At 44.3% G+C, this 22,129-nt stretch overlaps 1 protein-coding gene across 5 annotated transcripts in view; it reads right to left on the bottom strand.

The window, feature by feature from the left end:
* SNX29 (sorting nexin 29) overlaps positions 1–22,129 on the bottom strand; it is a 589,908-nt gene that overhangs the window by 187,470 nt on the left and 380,309 nt on the right. For 4 of the 5 annotated variants that reach the window (XM_017540017.2, XM_037742524.1, XM_017540015.2 and 1 more), the window contains one exon: positions 20,612–20,728. In XM_017540017.2, coding sequence (XP_017395506.1) covers positions 20,612–20,728 — 117 coding nt within the window. Of the gene's footprint in view, positions 1–1,287; positions 2,615–20,611; positions 20,729–22,129 lie in introns of those variants that run through there. The other variant, XM_037742525.1, reaches the window with a different exon arrangement.

The raw sequence follows: 22,129 nt of genomic DNA, 5'->3' as shown, positions 1-22,129 counted from the left end.
GACTGGAGTGCAGTGGCACGATCTCGGCTCACCACGACCTCTGCCTTCCAAGCTCAAGCAATTCTCCTGCCTCAGCCTCCCAAGTAGCTGGGATTATAGGCATGCATCACTACCACCTGGCTAATTTTTGTGTTTTTAGAAGAGATGGGGTTTTACCACATTGGCCAGGCTGGTCTCAAACTCCTGAGCTCAAATGACCCACCCACCTTGGCCTCTCAAAGTGCTGAGATTACAGGCATGAGCCACTGCTCCTGGCCAGGATGCCACTTCTAAAGCTTAGACCACAAAACACCCTGATTCCTATTTAGTTGGTCTCTCTCTTTTGCTTTCTTTGGCCACATTGAAGAGGCCTGGGTAGGCGACAAAGAGGAACTGAGGCCCTCAGTCCAACAGCCTATAAGAAACCAAATCCCAGCCAGGCACAGTGGCTCACGCCTATAATCCTAGCACTTTTAGAGGCAAAGGCAGGCGGATCATGAGTTAAGAGATCAAGACCATCCTGGCCAACATGGTACAACCCCGTCTCTACTAAAAACACAAAACTTAGCCAGGCATGGTGGCACGTGTCTGTAGTCCCATGCCTGTAGTCTCAGCTACTCAGGAGGCTGAGGCAGGAGAATCACTCGAACCCAGGAGGCAGAAGCTGTCGTGAGCCAAGATTGTGCTACTGTACTCCAGCCTCGAGACAGAATGAGACTCCATCAAGAAAGAATAAAGAAAGAAAGGAAAGGAAGGAAGGATGGAGGGAGGGAGTGAGGGAGGAAGGAAGGAAACCAACCAACCAAATCCTGCCCACAACCACATGGGTTAGCTTGGACACAAATCCCTCCCCACAGAAGCCCTGGGGTGTCTGCAGCCGCCAGCTGAGGATGCAGTTGCAGCCTGAAGGAGACCCTGCAGAGAAAACCAGCTGAACAGCACAGGGACTCCAGCCCCACAGAAACTGAGATGGTAAATGTAGTCACTGCCAAATGTCATTTTTCCTCTCAGTGTTGGGACAATTTGTTATGTGGAGAAAGATACAATCGCTAAATAGTGGGTTTCATTTAGCTATTTCTGGTGTTCTCACTTAATGAATCACTGGCATAATGCCAAATCACTCCCAATGACTCTAAGGGGGCCAAAATAATGGGCTAAAACTTCAATCCAGGGACCAAATCTTGAGGAGTGTTCCTCAAACCCCAGTGCATCACAAAGCACCAACAGGATTCTTGCCACACTCCCCCCTGGCCCCCCCACTTGCAGTGCTGCTGAACAATCAACATCAATCCACTTTTTTTTTTTAAAGACAAGGTCTTACTATGCTGCCCAGGCTGGTCTCAAACTCCTGGGCTCAAGTGATCCTCCTGAGCAGCTGGGATTACATCATCCATCTTTCCTCACTTATAAAATCTACTTAAAAAGGAAAGTATGTATCACTCTAGCAAACAGAAAGCCAGTATCACTAGAAGGCCACTGGATCTGATGAAAGCCAAATGGGATTAAATCCTAAGTGTTAGCGGTTCTCAACCCCAGAATTAGAATCACGTGAAACAATGAGGGCACCCAGGTCCCCTTGGTAAGATTCTCCTGCAGCTGATCAGGGTTGAGCCTTGGCATCAAGGCAACTGGACGTTCTGAGTGGACCCTACTGTAGCTGTGTCTGACAGCTCTGAACTTCCCAGTGGCTGATGGCACGCTGACCCTGAGGCTCACATTCACTTTGTCAAGGGTCTCAAAGAGTTAAAGCTGTGCTAGCACCAACCTGAGACCACATCAGCTTGGCCAAAAAGAAAAGAAAAAAGGGAGCACCTTCCCCAACAGAGACTGTATTATTTAACACCTGACCCTGAGCCATCTAACATCACTCTATCTAAGACCAGGGCTATATGTCTCATACTCCACACACGTAGAGTGTAGACTCGAGAGCTAGACAGACGCATCTCTTTGGGCAACGCTCTGTGGAAGTGACTGATCAAAATAAAGACATTCTGAGCGACAGACACTTGTAGGTTACAGCAGCTGGTGAGGGACTGGATTCAGTCATTATAGCTCAGCTCATGTTGTGTCTCCTCCTCAGGCTGCAGACTGTTTGAGTTCAGGGTACAGTGACCAAGGCTTGCTCTCTGCACCACTTCTGCCTAGGTCAGTACCTGGCACAGGGAACACACTATTAGCATCCAATGAATCAACAGATGAAGTGCCATTCAAACTAAATCTTGGGGAATGGGCTAGACACAGCTCACCATCCAGGGAGAGAGGTGTTATTTCAGAGGGGTCCCAGGGTAGCAGGGCCAAGCTTCTGAGAGCCTGCCCTTGCTCCTCCACCAATAGCTTCTCCAATTAAGCCCTGGCTTATTCAAACAGCCAGTGCTGAAGGCAACAGTTCTCTCTGTGACTGATGGATAATTTCATACCCAAATTGAAACCATTTAAATTGAGACACCAGGAAAATCAGAGGCAGGCAACATATGATATCTCTTTATATGTGACAGCAAGTAAAAAATGAAAACAGCAGTGTTGACCATCTTGAGACAAGGAAACTCACAGTCTCTTGGTGATTTGTGGGGCAGGCAGAGAGTGCTTCATTTCAGTCAAATTCACCATGTGTGTTCTGGCATCTGTAGTCAGGATGCTAAGGTGAGAAGTGGGAACTAAGATTCATTCATTCAGCAAATACTTTATACTCTGTATCAGGTGCTAGGGACACAGCCATGCACAAAATGGACAAAGGAGACGGCAAATAAACAACTCAATGTCAAGTAGTGTTAGCAATTTGAAAAAAAAAATAAAGCAGGAGAGAGTGCTATTTTAACCAAGGTTATGATATACGCTGGTATTTTACTCCCTACTTTGGATGTTTAGAGGTATTTACTATTTAAGATAAACCTCATACAACTCTTGGTGGGCATTCCTAGTGTCAGTTAAAATGAGGATATGGGCCAGGCACAGCAGCTCATACTTGTAATCCCAGCACTATGGGAAGCCAAGGTAGGAGGCTCACTTGAGCCTAGGAGTCTGAGACCAGCCTGAGCAATATAGTGAGACCACCATCTCTATAAAAATTTAACAGTTAGCTGAGTGTGGTGGTGCATGCCTGTAATCCCAGCTACCCAGAAGGCTGAGGTGGGAGGACTGCTTGAGCCCACAAGTTGGAGGCTGTAGTGAGCTATGACAGCACCACTGCACTCCAGTCTGGGCAACAGAGCGAGACCGTCTCTTAAAAAAATTAAAAATAAAAAAATTTAAGGAAACAAAGGTAAGGACATGAAGACTAAAAAGAGACATGCCAGCTCCATCTCCTACTAGTCATGGAGACATGTGGACTGGGAGATATAACCTCCCTTATCTGTGCCTTAGTCTCCTCAACTCTAAAGTGGAGACAGGAGAACCTCCATCACTGCTTGCTACTATATGAACAGCTCATAGAATAGGATTTGGTATGTAGCAAGTACTCAGGATACCTGTCTGCTGGTAGGAGTGTAAATGACACTCCCACTTTTAAGAACTTCATTATCTCATGGAGAAGCCAAAGGATACACCCATGTAGCTAGCAGATCAAAGTATTATGAACAAACCATGTCAATTTACACCACCATTCTCACTGCCTAACAGGCTACCTTCCCGATCAACTCATCCTTCAGAGCTCAAGTCAAACATCTCCTCTTGGAAACCTTCTGTGACATACCTCAGCAGGTAATTAACCCCACCATAGTGGCATCATTATAGCTGATAGCTACATAATTCTATTTCTTACTCACTGCTCATTCTTTCATTTCACCATGCATCAAGAGCCTGCCATCTGCCACGACCTCAACCTCCACTGCAAGGACATTTAGTGCATCTATGTCTTCCATTACTAAAGACAACTTCTTGGGGGCCAAATTAACTGCATGTAGCTCAACAGAACTAATTAACTAATGAATAAACAAAGAACAACATAAGATTAGACAAAATAAGCGGTCCAGAGGGGAAAAGGATTACAGGAATTTAAAGAACACTGGAAACATACCTACCAAAACTCAGTATTGACAAGGCCACTAAGGGCTTTCTCAAAGAATGAGCGAGACCTTGAAGGATGGGGAAGATTTGGAAGAGTATGCTTTCACATGTATTCATGACTGAAGAATGCACAGTCTCAAAACAATATGAACAGTATAATGATCCCATTTGTGTTAAAAATAGATGTGTGTTATGCATGTGTGCGTGTGTGTGTCTGTGTATACATATACACCTGTCTATATGTAAATGCATAAAAAATACCTGGAAGGGTATATACCAAACGCTTCATAGCAGGATCGCTGGGAGGGAGCACTTGTTTTTCGTGCTCTGTATAGTTTTGCATCATTTATATTCTTTCAGAAATGTATTTTTATATTATTTATATAACTTAGAAAAAAAATGTTAAAACATGTCTTCTAAAAGGCAAATGGTGAAAAGGCAGAGTGCTGGAAGTAGAAGGAACAGGAAGAGCAAATGCTGAGGGACAGGACCGGGTGGAAAAACAGCAGACGGCAAGAGATGAGGGTGAAGGCAAGAGTCAGGTCCTGCTTTGCATCTGCCATATTATTTTTAAAAGCTGAAAAATATCTGTGTTGCACTGCAGCACTGGGGGCAAGAGTTGGCTGCGAGCTTTGCTCAAACAGGACAGGGTGGCTATTCCCACGGGAGGCCCACACACTCAGGCTGGCACAGCAGTGACACTCTGGACAGGAGAAACTAAAGGAAACCACTTTCCCAGAATAGAAATCAAAATCTGGCTGGGTGCAGTGGCTCACGCCTGTGATCCCAACACTGTGGGAGGCTAAGGCAGGACGACTGCTTGAGCCCAGAAGTTTGAGACCAGCATGGGCAACACAGAAAGACCNAAACATTTCAAAAAACAACAAAATTAGCCAAGCATGGTGGTATGCATCTATAGTACCAGCTTCTCTGGAGGCTGAGGGGCAAGGATGACTGAGCCCAGTTCGAGGCCTCAGTAAGCTATGACTGCACCTCTGCACTCCAGCCTGGGTGACAGAGAAAGACCCTGTCTCTATTTAAGAAAGGAAGGAAAAAGAAATGGAGGAAGAAATGAAGGGAGAAAGAGAGGAAGAAATGAAGAGGGGAAGGGAGGAAGATAGGAAGGGAGAAAGGGAAGAAGACAGGAAGACAGAGAGGGAGGGAGGGAGGGAGGGAGGGATCCAAAGGAACTAGAGGTTCTTCCAACTTTATCAAAAGCCTTGGCCAATCTCCAATGCTTGGCTGGCAACATCAGTTGCATCCCAAACCACAGTCACCTGCTTTGGGGTGGACGAGGCCCTCCGTTTTCTATTATGTGGGAGAACGCCATTTGAACTCTGATCAACAAACTCACCTTCTTCAGAAACCAGAGCGGCAGCTCTGCAGGCCTCATGGGCAAGAAGGCTGCAGCCCAAGAACACCGTGGTGTAGGTAATACCAAGATGGTGTCTACCCCTCAGGAAGAGGTCATTTACAAAAGAACAGGTCAAGTGGAGCCAATGACTTGGCTTTTTGCAACTAAATCATAAGTCCCTTTACCAAAACGTATCTATTCCCATCTAATCACATAACGTGCTGGTCGCCCAGAAAAGAGACAGCGATGAATCTAGGCACAATCTGCTCTGGTTCCCACAGACCAGCTGGCCAATGAATCAAATTCCATGAAACACACAGAAAAACAGCATTGATTTTACTAGGAGATTATATAAATTCATTTCAGGGAGGTGGGGAAGCCTCCTAGAATTTGCCGTGAGATGCCCTTGGTGCTGCTCACTGCCTAGCCCAGAATGCTTAAGTGAATGATGGCCCAGGAGACATGGAAGCAGAAGTGTGCCTTTATTTATTTTTTTCTAGATGAAGTTTTGCTCTGTCACCCAGGCTGAAGTACAATGAGGTGATCTCCTCTCACTGCAACCTCCACCTCCCAGCTTCAACCAATTATCCTGCCTCAGCCCCAGGAGTAGCTGGGATTACAGGGACCCACCACCACACCCAGCTAATTTTTTATTTTTAGTAGAGACAAGGTTTCACTATTTTGGCCAGGCTGGTATCGAACTCCTGACCTCAGGTGATCCACTTGCCTCGGCCTCCCAAAGGGCTAAGATTACAGGCGTGAGCCACTGCACCCAGCCACCTTTATTTTTTAAGAAAGTTTTTGTTTGTTTTGTTTTGTTTCTGTTTTCTGTTTTCTTTTTTGAGACAGAGTCTCTCTTTGTTGCTTAGGCTGGAGTGCAGTGGTGCGATCTTGGCTCACTGCAGCTTCCACCTCCCAGTTTCAAGCAATTCTACTGCCTCAGCCTCCTTTGCAGCTGGGATTACAGGCACATACCCGGCTAATATTTACCATGTCCAGCTATTTTTTTTTTTATTTTTAGATGGGATTTTACCATGTTGGTCAGACTGGTCTCAAACTCCTGACCTCAGGTGATCTGCCCACCTCAGCCTCCCAAAGTGCTGAGATCACAGGTGTGAGCCAGTGCGCCTCGCCTCTAAGAAAGATTTTTTTAAAGAAGAAAAAAATCTTTAAAAAATATATAGAATGTCAGATGCAGCTTGTGTGGAAGATGTGACTAACCAGAAGTGAACTGTTTTAACGCAGGGAAAGAAATGTACTAAATTAAGGAATAAGTATAATATAGTTAGAGGGCTTGTATGACTATTAATATAATCATGATTATTAGGTATCCCTGGAAATACTGTATGTGTTAATTTAGCAGAAATTGAATAAATTAAATTGGTATCTAGATGCATGTGTCATGCATGGCCAGTGAGATTTACAAGGTGGAGTTGACACAGAAAATGCTGGGAGAGTCCATATTTTTAGGATGACAAAAATCAAATGGTCAAGGACGGTGTCATCGTCTGACCATGTGGAGGAGAGGACCTGGCCCAGACTAGCTTCTAGAGGAGTCTCCTGTGGATGCCCCAGGCACAGGAACCCCTTTTCCATGCTCATGACATCATATAAAGATAGGAAAATGCTAATAGTGTGCATACCAGGCAGGAGCAAAGAACCTGGGGTCTTGAGATTGCTACTTGTGAGAGAGGTGAGTGGAGTCTCGGGGCAGTTTCCATAAGAGACAAAGAATAAGATCAGAGGAAGCTTACATATTAAATAAGAACAGGCCTTCTTGTACCAATAATGAATGCGCATCAAGAGCTGAGGATTCTGATGAATTCAAATGTGTGCACCTGCACCCGGGTCAAATGAAATTCAAAGAACAAAGAGAGGTCATTTCAGGAAGGACTGAGTGGTAACTAAAATGCGAACAAGGGGCCTCTGGCCCCAGGAGTATGCTGGTAGCTGCTGCCTGTCCCTTCTCCTACAGGTGAGGTTGTGAGCGGCCAACTCAAACCAAGCATTCACAAACATACGCTGGAGAGCAGAAGACAGGTTGAACAAAGGGGTCAAAAGATGCTTTGCAATCCCAGCTTCTATTCCTTCAGGATCAGTGGCAGGAAAGGCCTCAGCATTATCCAAGCAGGACCTCTGTCTCCATGCCAAATCACCATGAAGTTACGCCAGAGAGTCACAATCCACACAAAATGTATTCTGGGCTTTGACCTTCTCAAAGGCAGAGACTGTATCTTCCATGTCTGCTACATCTCCATAGCCTGCCTCAACCTGGTTAAAGCAGCCACACAAAACACAAGTGACTGACAGACGACATAAGCCAGTGTGGAAAATGTCTCCCTCGACTCACAGCTGAAGTTGTTATACAGCACCAAGTTTATAAATCTTGATTACTTTGCACCTTGCCAATGCTTTCTATTTGCATTAACATAGGACCAGCTTTAAAGTTAAGCTTGCGTACACTGCATTTGCCAGCCCACGCGAAACTCTGATCTTCATGGAAGTGTATTTTAAAGTTCCACACCTGGAAGCCTTGGACAACCAGACTCCATCCACTCAAACCCCTCATGGGTCCCCAGGGGAAATCGACTGTATATGGTGATGAGCAAGCCAGGTAAAGGATGAGACTTTAACACAGGTGCATCAGAAAAGAAAGATCTGTTGTTTTAATACAGCCAACTCCCCCAGGTGCAAGAAGCACCTGCATGAACAGCAAGGAGCATGTGATCACTTGCGGTGTTTGGCCCTGGTCAGGAAAACACAGCGAGGCCCAAATAGAAGCTTTTCTTCTCTGGATCTGAGAGGTTTAAATTGAGTTCCACCAGCATCTTTCCAAATGATTTTGTGTCAAAGACTAATATTTCTGAGTTAAGCCTCTCTGTGAGATATATTTTTGGTAGCCTCTCTTAAATGGCACTTTAAAAATAATCTCCTTCAAGACGGCAGACGATTAAAACAGGGATGTCCAAGTGCTGAGTTAAAAAGCCTCTTAGAATTTGGAACACGAAGCTTAGCATTGCCGTGGGACAGCAGACAATTTGGTACTTGATCATTAGCTATGCGGCAAGTGCCACCCGGCAGAAAAATAGATTTCTTATTAAGCTTCCATTCTTAAATAGCATCAGCCCTCAAATGAGATCACTCCCTCTGAAGGTTTTAAAGATACCAAGAAAGTCCCAGGGAGCGTTTTATTTTAAAGGGAATCTTATTACAAAACTTGGGATGGGGTTTTTCCATTTATCTCATCCCTGGATTTGAAATTACTCATCTTTCTCTCCCATCAGCTCAGACATCTCAGAGGAAGCAAGGTGCCCCTGGAAACACAGATAGCTCACAGCGAGAACCCATGGGAGGTGTGTTACCAAGCAGGATGGGAAGGCAGCTTTCTGGGTATCGAATGTGCTAGTGAACAGAGTGTTAGCAGAGATACTACAGGTCCACACTCAGATGGATACATCATATGCTCCCTGAGTGACTATGTGTTCCAGGCTCTGAGGAAAGGAGAATGAAGACAACAGTCTCTATCTCAGGGAAGCTCCTGGTCCACAGGGAAAAATGAAAAGGTCAACACCAAGTGGTACTGCAGAGTGGGGAACGCCACAGCACAAAGTGCCCAGAAACACTCATCAGGGTCCGGTCATACAGTGGAAGGCTGGCAATGGCCCACTCCACAGGGACCCTCACAAAACACACAAGTCTTGGATGATGAAGGGGGGATGAAAAGGCTTTGTAGTTTGTCAGGGCAATTGCAATGAACAGTAATTATCATGGCAACATACAGCAATGTAAATGTTTATTAAACTGGAGACAATGGGAGAGTGGAAGGGGAAGGAGAGGGAGAGGGTTACAACCACAGAGAGAGCGTCAGGCAGGGGGAAGAGACAGACAGACACAGGAAATGAGAGAGAGAGAGAGAGAGAGAGAGAGATGTAAAGACAAACAGAGGCAGACACAAAGAAGGAAGCAGAGAGAGACACAGAGAGACAGGGAGGGAGGGAAAGGCATACACAAAAGAACCACAAAAAGAGAAGCACACAGAGACAAAAGAAGAAACAAAGAATCAAAAAGGGAGAGAAATGGAGAGAGTGGGAGAAAATGCAGAATATAGAGACAGCCCAGGTTGCAAAGACCCAAAGTGCCTGGGAAAGGCAGTGCTGTTCAGACCAAACCTGACCAGGCTGGTGAGTGGGTGGGAGGCCAATTGGACCCAGGAGTAAACACAGGCAGACCCACTGTACCCCACAGCCACGCTATGTCACCTTCTCTCCCCGGGGCCCTGCAGACTCCATGCCAGGGCAGGCTCATGAGATAAAGCTGGCTCTGATGATCTCCCCGCTAGCTAGTACATCAATAAAAAACATGACATTTAATGGCCCTACTTTTCCCAAACGCACTCATCGGAAAACAGTTCCATGAGCATCTTCTTAGAAAAGATATTCCCCGGGGAAGTAATTCTGGGAAGTGTTGCCATACCTACCCCAACCCTTGTGGAGAGGCATGGAGCACCCTCGTGTGTGACCACAGTAGAGAAGACCATCAAACTATCTTTAATCCTACATTTTTCAGGCTTAGGGCATCACAGAACCCCAGCTCCTTTTAAAAAAAAAAATATATGAACCAACTATGCAAACCCTCACTGAATCACTCTTCTGCTTTTGGGAAACTGTCTTTTCTAGATTACAAGTTTCCAAAGAGCACTTTTTTTTTTTGAGATGGAATCTTGCTGTGTCATCCAGGCTGGAGTACAGTGGCATGATCTCAGCTCACTGCAACCTCCACTGCCCGGGTTCAAGCAACTCTCCTGCATCAGCCTCCTGAGTAGTAGCTGGGATTACAGGTGTGCACCACCACGCCTGGCTAATTTTTGTATATTCAGTACAGGCAGGGTTTTGCCATGTTCGCCAGGCTGGTCTTGAACTCCAGACCTAAAGTGATCCACCTGCCTCGACCTCCCAAAGTACTGGGATTACAGGTGTGAACCACTGTGCCCAGCCGCCAAAGAGCCCTTCTAAAATTAACACCAAGTGACGAGTACGCTAAAAACAACAGCAAAACACACACACACCCCACACAAAAAAACTCCTGATGTATGAAATAAGAAGGAGAGATAAGAAAGGGAGAGATTTTGCTTTTCAGGTAAAGAATGGGCATGTTTGAGAGCTTCACCGCAGAAGCATCTGAATGTTTAAAACCATCCAGAGTGCTGTGTCTGGAGCACAAAGATGCCAAATTTTGCTTGAAATTGGAAAAAATAAAAGAATGAGCAGTGTGGTGGTATGGAACAAGAGTCCTGGGTTTGCATTCAGGTGCTACCTTGAAGCCGTGTGCCTTTGGGTGAGTCATAAAACCTCAATTTGCTCGGCTGAAAAGTAGGCCTAATGAGAAAATTATAAGGACTGCCTGGAGGGTGCAAGGAAAAAAATGCAAGTGAAACACACAGCAAAGGTCTACCAAAGGGTGGTTCCCTAACCAAACAGACAAGGGAGGGGAACAGTGAGAGAGTGGGGTGTGGGGAAGGAGCTGACAGCGTGGATGCTTGCAGTTAGAGCAGTAGTTCCACAGGCCTCAAGTCATACCACGCCAGGCCATCTTTTCTGCTTAAGTGGAGGTGATCAAAAATAGGACTAGGGACAGAGAAACAGAGCCTTGCCAAAGGGGCAGAAAAAAAAGAGGAATCCAATGTCCATTGTGTAAAGTGGGCTCTTGTTTGCATCTGCCACGGGAACAAGCTGCATTTAATCAGTGGCCTCACCTTGAGCTTTCAGCGCTGTGCCTTTAACTGACCTCTACAACTTGCAGACTTACAAGGTTCTATTTCCCTGTCTCCATTTATTATTCAAACTAGGAGCTGTTCTCTCAGAGTGTAATCAAATCCTGCTAAAAGGTAAAAAAAAAACTCCAGCATTCATTCACATCTTATACCAAAGGGAAGAAAAAAAATAATGAGAAGAGAGGGCTAAAAATACTCACAGTTAAAAAAAAAAAGGAAGAGAGAAAAATTCAACCCTTAATCTCAAACTCCTTTCCCTGAAAAATAAGCGACTTAGCCTAAAAGGATATACAGGCCAAATCTGCTGGCTCACGCCTGTAATCCCAGCAATTTGGGAGACCAAAGCAGGAAGACAGCTTGATGCCAGGTGTTCAAGACCAGCCTGGGCAATACAGTGAGATCCTGCCTCTACAAAAATAAAATAAAATACCCAGGCTTCATGGCACACACCTGTAGTCCTAGCTACTCCAGAGGCTGAGGCAGGAGGATTGCTTGAGTCTAGGAATTTGAGGTTACAGTGAGCTATGATGGTGCCACTGCACTCAGCCTGGCAACAAGAACAAGACCCTGTCTCTAGAAAGAATAAAGTATATATAATGATACAAGTTAAGCATTCCTAATCCTAAAATCTGAAATCCAAAATGTTCCAGTGAGCACTTCTTTTGAGCACCATGCTGGCACCCAAAAATTTTTGGATTTTGGAGCACTTTGGGTTTCAGATTTTTAGATCAGGGATGCTCAACCCACTAGTATAATAAAAATATTCCAAAATGTAAAGAAATCTGGAACACTTGTCGTCCCAAATACTTCAGAAAAGAGCTGCTCAACCTGTGTTATAAAAAGATACCACTGAAAGGAAACTAACCCTGCTCATCTCGTTTTTATGAATTATCATTTTGTCTATGCACTCATCCTCTGCTCTATGAAAATGAAGTTATCATGTAGTAAACACTTACTGAGCACCTACTACATGCCAGGCATGGTGCTAGGCACAGGGGATCAGAGTTGGAAATGGGTCATGAGGCCAGCACAGAGAGTACCATTTCACTGGTGGAACCTTACAGAACCTCGTGCTATGGCCGGCACCATGTTTATTCCCAGCAGCTAGAAGAGATGAAGATTCGGGTTTCTACCTAAAGCAGAGAGTCCTGACCGTGAGTCACTGGAATACCCTGGGGTCTGGGAGGAAGCCTAATCCAGTGTGGTCAAGGATCCAGGCCCAATGGAAAGGAAAAGAGAAAAGGCTGAGATTCCAATAGTAGATGCCTCTCCCAGTGAAAAGCCAGAGCAAAAATCTAAAGAAGACTCCAGGAGGAAAACCGAGCTGGAAACAGTCTTCTTCCTTTTGCCCTGGATGTCTGACTCTGGGGAGATGACCAAAGCAAGCCTGAGTTAATCATCTGGGCGTCGCCTGGGGACCCTGGGCCAAGTGGCCAGCTCTTCCAAAAGCCTTCAGGCCCTTAACTACCGTTTTACTTGCTCCTCCCTTCTGGCCATCACACCTTGCTGGAGGAAAGGATCTGATGACAATTAGAGCTGCCTTTGTGTAAATGGCTATCTCTGTCCTGGAGGGCATCAGACTTAAGCAAGAGGAAGCATGGCACACAGGAGAGATGAGCTGGCATGGCATGGGGGCTTACTGGTGATACTCACCTACTCATTCACTCAATGGGTCAACCCACATTCACTGAACACGTACCACGTGAATCTCTGAAACCCAAAGGGAGCAGAAAGAAACAAAAACTTGCCCTTGTGGGCACGAAGAAAATAACACTGATCCGTGATACTTCCACGTAACATTACATTAAGACAGGAAGGGAGAGACACATATCAGCATCATAGTCAACACAGAAAATCTGACCTTGTCAGCGCATCAGGGAGGGTTCCTGAGGAAGCATTGAGCTAATATGCAGCCTGGCACTGAGGATATTCCAGGCCAGGGAACACCAGGAGTGACAGCCCTAAGTGGGAGGCAGCAAAGGGCACAAGGTCCAGCACCCTGGGAGAGTATGAGGAAACACTGGTGGTGGGGACAGGGGTACAGCAGCCGAAATCCTTCTGCAACTCAACCGCCAAATTCAAAAAAGAGGAAAATACTTTGTTTGTATGCCCAATGCATTGTTGGAACTACGTCATGGCCTCCTAAAGGATTACGAGCCTCAAAAAGGATATTCCTGCAGCAGCAATATTCTTTATTCCTGGTGGAGGAGGTTGAGAGGAGGTGGTCATCCTTTCCAAAGCCCCAAAAGTCCTGCAGGGCAAGATCTCTGGGTTTTCACCCAGTATAACTGAGCCCGGTGGACTGCCAACCAGCCTTCTAGCCTAAATGGAGGATTTCATCTACATTGATGATTTCCACCCAGGATCCTATCCCAACATTACCGTAAAAACAAAAATGGGAAACCATGCAACATCCAACAGGAGCCTGGTGAAATCAATTACAGTTTTGTCAGTTAAAGGGAACAAGCCCAGTTCTTAAAATGAATGACAATTCTACTTGTGAAATAAAATTAAAAGATCTCTAAAGCATACTGTTAAATGAGGAAAAGCAGGACACACTACAATGAATTCAGCAGGCTACTCATTATTAAAATATGTAGGCACATGTAAGCAGTCTGCTGAGGCATCACTTCTATGTGGAAAGAGAAACCCAAGACTAGTAACAGTTACTGCCTCCAGGTAGGAAAATCAGGGGGTCAGAGACAGGAAGAGATTTATTTTACTACTTTTTTACTACTTAACTTTTTAACATGGGGATACTAAGGTTTGTCATGAGTCTAAAAACTTTGATACTTTCCAACTGTTAAAAGCAAAAATATTACCATTAGTATATCTTATCGTACAATATGAAAAAAAATTTTAAGAAAAAAATAGGGCCAGGTGTGGTGGCTCATGCCTGTAATCCTAGCACTTTCGGAAATTGAGGAGGGTAGATCACCTGAGGTCAGGAGTTTGAGATCAGCCTGACCAACACAGAGAAACCCTGTCACTACTAAAAATACAAAATTAGCTGGACCTGGTGGCTCATGCCTGTAATTCTAGCTACTCAGGAGGCTGAAGCATGAGAATCGCTTGAACCTGGGAGGCATAGGTCATCATAAGCCGAGATTGCATCACTGTACTCCAGCCTGGGCAACAAGAGCGAAAATCCAACTCAAAAAAAAAAAAATATATATATATATATATAGTTTTTTAAAAAGCTAATTTTTTACATCAGACCCAGAACTGCCACTTCTCAGTGTAGGAGTCTAGGAGAGTTACAATGTTTCTGAGTCTCAGCTTTGTCTTCTGCAAAATGGGCATCACAATGGTAATAACTATTAGGGCATGTGAGGATTAAATGAATTACTAACATTCAAGAGGGAAGCCAAATTTTTTACTGAGATGAATTAATAAATATTAGTTATTAATGTCAGCAGTTATTCATTTGTACTGGTTAATTGGTTGTTTTTATTATCGACCATGAGAATGACGCACTGATGTTGCTCTCCAAAAATGTATCTGCAGTAACAACAGTCACCTACCATTTACTACCTGACATTCACAGGGTGAAACTGAACTGTCCTATGAAATGGGACTACGGCTGGGTTCCTGAGTGCCCACTGGGCCCCTCTCTTTCAAGGCTAGCCTTGGAGTAGGCTGGGACCCTTGGTGTTGGGCAGGCACAAGGGAGAAACTGGCCCACCTTGAAGATTTACACCATTCACGTGGGAGACAGGTCAGGGCCACATCTCCATCTCCACATCCCATAGTCCTTTCTCAGAGGAGGCAGATTAGACGCTGCCCAAGTCTGTAATGTGCAACATGGGTGGGAGGGCCACTGCAGGGATGCTGGAACCTTCCCTGGGGGAAATGGGTAACACAAAGGGCCCCCTCTCCCATATCTGTTCCCGGCAATTCCCTAGAGCTGGTGTAGCTTGGAGAAAGAAAATGGGCTTTGTAATTAAACCTGAGTTTGAGTTTGAATCCAGGCCCTATTACATACACACTCACAGAATGACTGCAGATTTCTCTGAACCTCAGTAAACCTGTAAAATGGAGCTGATATCACCTCCCTGAAAGGGTTATTAGCATATAACAGGTCCTTCCTAAATATGCTTCCTCTTAAGGAATCTCCTAAGTACCTAATTAAAGAAATTCACAAAACATGTACAAAGTCTTGGAGCTGTCAGGAATTAGGGAAGCAAACTCGGTAAGGGACTACAGTTAGGCTTTCAATATGGTGGGGGCAAGGGTGAGGATTACATTTGCACACTGGTCCCACTGAAACAAATGGGGTCTGGTGTGAACTGGCACCTCCAATAGTGCTTTCCTAGACCAACGTTTATAAGCCTCCTGAGGGAGACACACACCACCACCTGTGACACCGCTATGGCAAAAAAACCAAACCTGAAACTTGTCAAGCCCCCAGAGTGAATGACCAACTTAAAGGAAAGGTAGGAGACAGAGGAACATGACAAACATCACCATACAGTTGCAATTAGCAAAATCTTCACTGGGAAAACCTACAGCTCAAGGAGCCAAGTGTCCTCCACAATAATGACAGAAAAGACAAGAGAAAAAAGAGAGACAGCAAGGGAATCTACAAATTAAAAGAGCCTGAAGAGATGCATCACCCAAATGCACTATGTGAACTTTATCAGGGTCTCAATCAACATGAAGAAATGAAAATATCTTTTGAGCTAAGTGGAGAGTATTGAACACTAGGTATTTCATGATATAATGAAATTATTGTTAAAAATATGAGTGAGGCCAGGGTGTGGTGGCTCACGCCTACAATCCCAGGACTTTGGGAGGTTGAGGTAGGCAGATCATTTGAGGACAGGAGTTTGAGATCAGCCTGGCCAACATAGTGAAACCCCATCTCTATTAAAAATGTAAAAATTAGCCAGGTGGTGGCAGGCACCTGAAATCCAAGCTACACAGGAGGCTGAAGCACTAGAATTGCTTGAACCCAGAAGGTGGAGGTTGCAGTGAGCCGAGATCACACAATCTTTCTCTGTCGCCCAGGCTAGGGATCTGCAATCCAGCCTGGGTGACAGAGACAGGTTCAGTCTCAAAAAAATAAATAAATAAAATAAAAGTAGGTGTGATAATGGTATGCGAATATATTTTAGCAGTAAGTATTGAGTATTTATGAATGAAATCATTAAGATGGATTGGATTTACACCCAAATAATCTGAATTTAGAAGTAACTGGTAGAGTATGAGCACAGCAAGAATGACCTTTAGTTGATTATTAAGGAGGCTGAGTGACAGGGACACAGGTTTTTGTTATGTAATTCCCTCTGCTTTTACAAATGTTTTAAATTTTCTTGTATTTAAGGTGAATGATGAAGCCATAGGCTAGGAGGAGATAAGGACAATACGTGTAACTGCAAAGGAGACATAAAAATAGTCAGAAAGCAAGAAAACTAAATATCATGCAGTAGAAAAATGACAAAGGCTGTGAGAAGTCAGATGTGGAACCCAGGATGAGGAACAGGCAAATGAAAAGAGGGGCAACCTCATCTGTGGTCAGGGAAATGCAAGTTAAAGCCATCTCATGCAAAAAGGCTTTGATGGGTACAAGTGGGAAAACATGAACCATTTTCCCCCGGCTGTCATGCCACAACCATTAACAAAGATGACTTCTTAGGACAGAATGTGGGGGGTTTCTCCCTACCACCCAACAATGAGTTCTGCAGCAGATACCAGCAGCTGGGTATTCTCTGATTCAATTCTGACACATCTACCTGGAGGTAGCATGGGATCCCAGAGGGTGAGGCTCAGTCCCACAAGACTCCCCCCCTCACTTCTGATGCCAACCACAAGCCCAAGGTTGTTTCACCTGTGCTTCTGACTGACTAGCGATAAACCGCGGCTCTCACAACCCTTTTCTTGGGTTCCATTAATTTGCTACAGCAGCACACAGAAATCAGGGAAACCCATTTTCTGGTTGATTATAAAGGATATTCCAAAGGATACAGATGAAGAGATGCATAGGCCAAGGTATGGAAAGGAAGGTAGAGCTTCCATGCTCTCCCCGGTGTATCAACCTCCAGGAACCTCCACTTGTTCAGCTACCTGGAAGCTCCCTGCATTCCATCTTCCTGTGCTTTTTATGGATACATCACTGGATAACTAAGATTAACAATGATGTGGCTGGATAAAAGGGGCATGGTCTAAGACTAACAGACTGAGTGGGGAGACCCTGCAAGGCCTGTCTCTCCAGATCTTTCTTGGATTTTCTGAGCAGTATTCTTTCCTCCAGGGTATGAGGCTGGACCACTTCTGAAATGGGGGACTTGTGACCTACACTCAGACAACATGGGTCAATTTCTTTATGGAGAGCAGGGGATGATTAGAGTCCTGCCTTGGGTAGAAAAAGGAACAGGTGAAAAGAGAGCGGTAGAAGGTCAGAGAGAGAGATTCTGTTTTCTGAGACCGTCTTCTGAGGCCTAATGTGCCTCCAACATTATGACAACGGCTATGAGAGTTATGGCCCAGGAACAGCGGATGAAGACAAGTATATAAAACATCACAGTAGAGATGTAAAAGTGTCAGCAGGAGCTTTTGCACACAAACAGAAGGATAATAAATAGGTTACTTTTACTTTATAAAATAGGGAAACTCAGTCAAGTTTGAGATGCCATATACTAAAACCCCGAAATTCCACACTTAGGTACTGACCTTAAAGAAACATTTATGTAATGGACCCAGGAAGTGATAACAGATGGCTGCTGATATCACAGAAAGACAGCAGGCATTATGCATCTCCCGACAGAAAACATCACCCACTAACAGTCATACAATCAGCAAAATTAAACCTTAATCCAAACCTTTAATTTAAGGAAACACCAGAAATAAAGAAGCATATCAAATCACAGTACAGAGATACCATCAGCAAAACTTAGGTGGTGAAAACTTCTGTAAGGCAAATCCAGTGTCTTCAGTAAATAAATTACGAGATAGAAGGGGAGAGAGAGAGATGAGAGAAGACGCTATGGAAGAAAAGAAACCTAAGACAGTAGCCAATTCGTAGAGAAAGCAAGTAGAATGTTGGTCACCCAAGGGCTGGGGGAGGGAGGAATAGGGAGTCAGTGTTTAATAAGGATTTCAGTTGGAGAAGATGAAAAAGTTCTGGAGATGGATGTTGGTGATGACCACATAATGTGGGAATATACTTAGTGCCACTGAACTGTACAGTTAAAGATGGTTAAAATGGTAAATGTTACGTTAGGTATATTTTACCATAATTTTTTTTGAAATTTATTTATTTAACTTTAGATGCATACTATATCTGGCATTTCTCCCCATGTTATCCCTCCCCACCTTCCCCTCCCTCCCCACCCCCTGCTGTCTCTCCCCTACTCCCTCCAACTGCCCCCAGTGTGTGATGCTCCTCTCCCTGAGTCCACGTGTTCTCATTGTTCAACACCCACCTATGAGTGAGAACATGTCGTGTTTGGCTTTCTGTTCTTGTGTCAGTTTGCTGAGAATGATGGTTTCCAGATTCATCCAAGTCCCTACAAAGGACATGAACTCATCGTTTTTTATCGCTGTGTAGTATTCGATGGTGTATATGCACCACATTTTCTTTGTCCAGTCTATCATTGATGGGCATTTGGGTTGGTTCCAAGTCTTTGCTATTGTACACAGGGCTGAAGTGAACATACATGTGCCTATGTCTTTATAGTAGAACGATTTATAGTTCTTTGGATATATACCCAGTAATGGGACTGCTGGGTCAAATGGAATTTCTATTTCTAGATCCTTGAGAAATCGCCACACTGTCTTCCACAATGGTTGAACTAATTTACACTCCCACCAACTGTGTAAGAGTGTTCCTATTTCTCCACAACCTCTCCAGCATCTGTTGTCTCCAGATTTTTTAATGATCGCCATTGTAACTGGCGTGAGATGTTATCTCAATTGGTTTTGATTTGCATTTCTCTAATGACCAGTGATGATGAGCATTTTTTCATGTTTTTGGCCTCATATATATGTCTTCGTTTGCAAAGTGTCTATTCATATCCTTTGCCCACTTTTGAATAGGGTTTTTTTTTTTTTCTTGTATATCTGTTTTAGTTCTTTGTAGATTCTGGTTATTAGCCTTTTGTCAGATGGATAGATTGCAAAAATTTTTTCCCATTCTGTTAGTTGCCGATTCGCTCTAATGATGGTTTCTTTTGCTGTACAGAAGCTCTGAATTTTAATTAGATACCATTTGTCTATCTTGGCTTTTATTGCCATTGCTTTTGGTGTTTTATTTTACCGAAATTTTTAAAATTTAAAGGAAAAGCAACATACAGATATATTAACCAATTACAATGTGTGGGTGTCATGTGGATCCTGAATCAAAAGAAACTATTCAAAGGTAGGAGGCAATTGGAAATTTGAACACTGACTGTGACAACGTAAAGGAATTACTGCTAATGGAGTGATAAAGATACTGGATTTATTTTTTCATATTTTTAGAGATAAGTACAAAGATGTCTATAGATGAAATGATATCCAGAATTTGAATGAAATGAAATAGGAGGAGGAAGCAGATATAGATAACCTGAAACACAATTGGCCATGACTGATAATTGTTCAACCTGACAAAGGATACATGAGCATGCATTACACAACCTGCCTAAATGTGGACATTTTACATAATAAAGAAGTTGTAAAATGAGGAAGCTATTATATGTCTGCACAAAAGGGCAAGTGTTAGATACTCACAGCATTGTAGTTTGTAATAGCAAAATAGTGGAGACATCCTAAATGCTGACAAAGCCAGGAATGAATCAAAAATACTGTGCTATTTCATTCCACAGAGATCTACAGAGCTAAGTAATTAAATGATGTACATCAGTGGATCTCAACCAAGGGTGATTCTGCCAGATTCTGAAATCCAGAGGACATGTGGCAATATCTGGAGACATTTGTGGTTGTCACAGCCTGGTGAAGTGAAGCTATTGGCCTGTAGTGCCGGAACCCAGGGATGATGCTAAACATCCCATAATGCTCAGAACAGCCCCCACAATAAAGAATTATATCATCCAAAATATCAGCAATGCTATGGCTGCAAAGCCCTGTATCAGATGTACATGGATTACTCCTCAAACCATAATACTGAATTAAAAACAAATAAACAAAAACAAGTGGCCAGCAGATATATACAAAAGTAGTATCATGTAGGTAAATGTTAAGAACACAAAACCAAGACTGTTTACTGCTCATGGAAGCTTAAGCATGTGGTAAAGTATGAAAAGATGGGAGGGGATACTATATGCCAATATTTGAATATAGATGACTAGAAGGCGGAATGACTAACAGGGAATGTTGCTTCAACAGAATTTGTAACATTTCACTTATTTTACCCCCTCCCCATAAGAAAAAGCAAAGGAGGCAGAGGTGAATGTAGGCGAATCTGGCCGGTGGGGGCGTGGTTGCTTGCTCTGTTTATCTCTGGGTTTTTCTATCGGGCTGTGTGAGGCAGAGGCTGGATGCACACACAGAGTTGGGGCAACACTCACCGGTCCCCGGAGATCAATGAGCTCCTGTCTCATCTGGGACACGAGGGCTTCCTTGGCCACCAGGGCCCTGTGCAGACGCTCGTTGAACTCAATCAGCTCGCCATGCATCTCTGCCACCTGGAACACAAGCACCGAAAGGTGAGGCTTAAAGGCAGACATTCCCCAGGGACCGATCCCACCTTCTCTGGACTCTCCTTCCTGCTGTCTGTCAACAAGGCATCTGTAGGCTGTTGGGGTTGGAGTCAATGACACTGCTTACCTGTGAACCATGCAATCCACCCAAGAGGTCAATGTGTTTTCACCTGCTTCATTGTGATACTTCAGAGTCAACAGTATGACATTTATGGTCAAAACAGGATAGTATCAGATCAAGTTTGGACCTTGAACTTTTTCTTTTCCTTTTTTTTTTTTTTTTTTTTTAAAAAAAAAAAAAAAAAAAAGACAAGGTATTGCTCTGTCACCCAGGCTGGAGTATAGTGGTCCGATCTTGGCTCATCACAACCTCTGCCTCCCAGGTGCAAGCAATTCTTCTGCCTCAGCCTCCAGGGTGGCTGGGATTACAAGCCTGTGCCACCACACCTTGTATTTTTAGTAAAGACAGGATTTCACCATGTTGGCCAGGCTCATCTTGAACTCCTGACCTCAAGTCATCCACCATCCTCTGCCTCTCAAAGTGCTGGGATTACAGGCATGAGCCACCACACCCGGCCTGATTCCTAATGAATAAATGCTGTTCTAGCAAAGGCTTTCTTCCACATCTGACTTGTGCCTATCAAGAATTTTGCTAACGGCACAAGGACAGTAACTGACCATTTGATTCACCAAGTCCTCGGCTCAGAAAGTCAAGAAAACAGAACCAGAGCTTTATGAAGTATAGTGACAACAATGGTGACAGATGAAATCACAACAGTGCAGCTATCCTGAAGTCACTGTTTATTCCATGTCAGGCTAAATCCTCCCAGAGCACTCTTCACAGCTTCATCACACTGCCTCTGAGGCAGATGTTATTATTCCCACCTTACAAAAAGAGAAACAGTGTCTCAGGAGTGTAGGGGGCTTGCCCAAGGTCAAACACCTAACAAGGAACTGACACAAGAGCCCTGGCTATGGGCTGCGGTCCTACCACTCCACTCTGCCCACCTGCAACCGTGTGGGCCTGCTGTGAGCTGCTCAATTCTTCCACATTGAATTATTCGATATTCTCAGCTGATCCCCAATAAATACAACTGGAGGTGGCTACAGATGGTCTACTGTCAATGTACAGACTATTCAACTATAATTTACTTAGGCATTTTAGAGAAACCTAAAATGTAATCCTGCTATGCCCTTAAAGAATGCTGAAGGGGCCGGGCGCGGTGGCTCAAGCCTGTAATCCCAGCACTTTGGGAGGCCGAGGCGCGTGGATCACGAGGTCAAGAGATCGAGACCATCCTGGTCAACACGGTGAAACCCCGTCTCTACTAAAAATACAAAACATTAGCTGGGCATGGTGGCGCGCGCCTGTAATCCCAGCTACTC

The sequence above is a fragment of the Cebus imitator genome, unplaced genomic scaffold (genome assembly GCF_001604975.1).
Source record: "Cebus imitator isolate Cc_AM_T3 unplaced genomic scaffold, Cebus_imitator-1.0 Scaffold122, whole genome shotgun sequence".
NCBI classification, from domain to species: domain Eukaryota; kingdom Metazoa; phylum Chordata; class Mammalia; order Primates; family Cebidae; genus Cebus; species Cebus imitator.
Note: the sequence above shows the minus strand (reverse complement) of the source record. Positions and strands in the feature narration are given on the sequence as shown.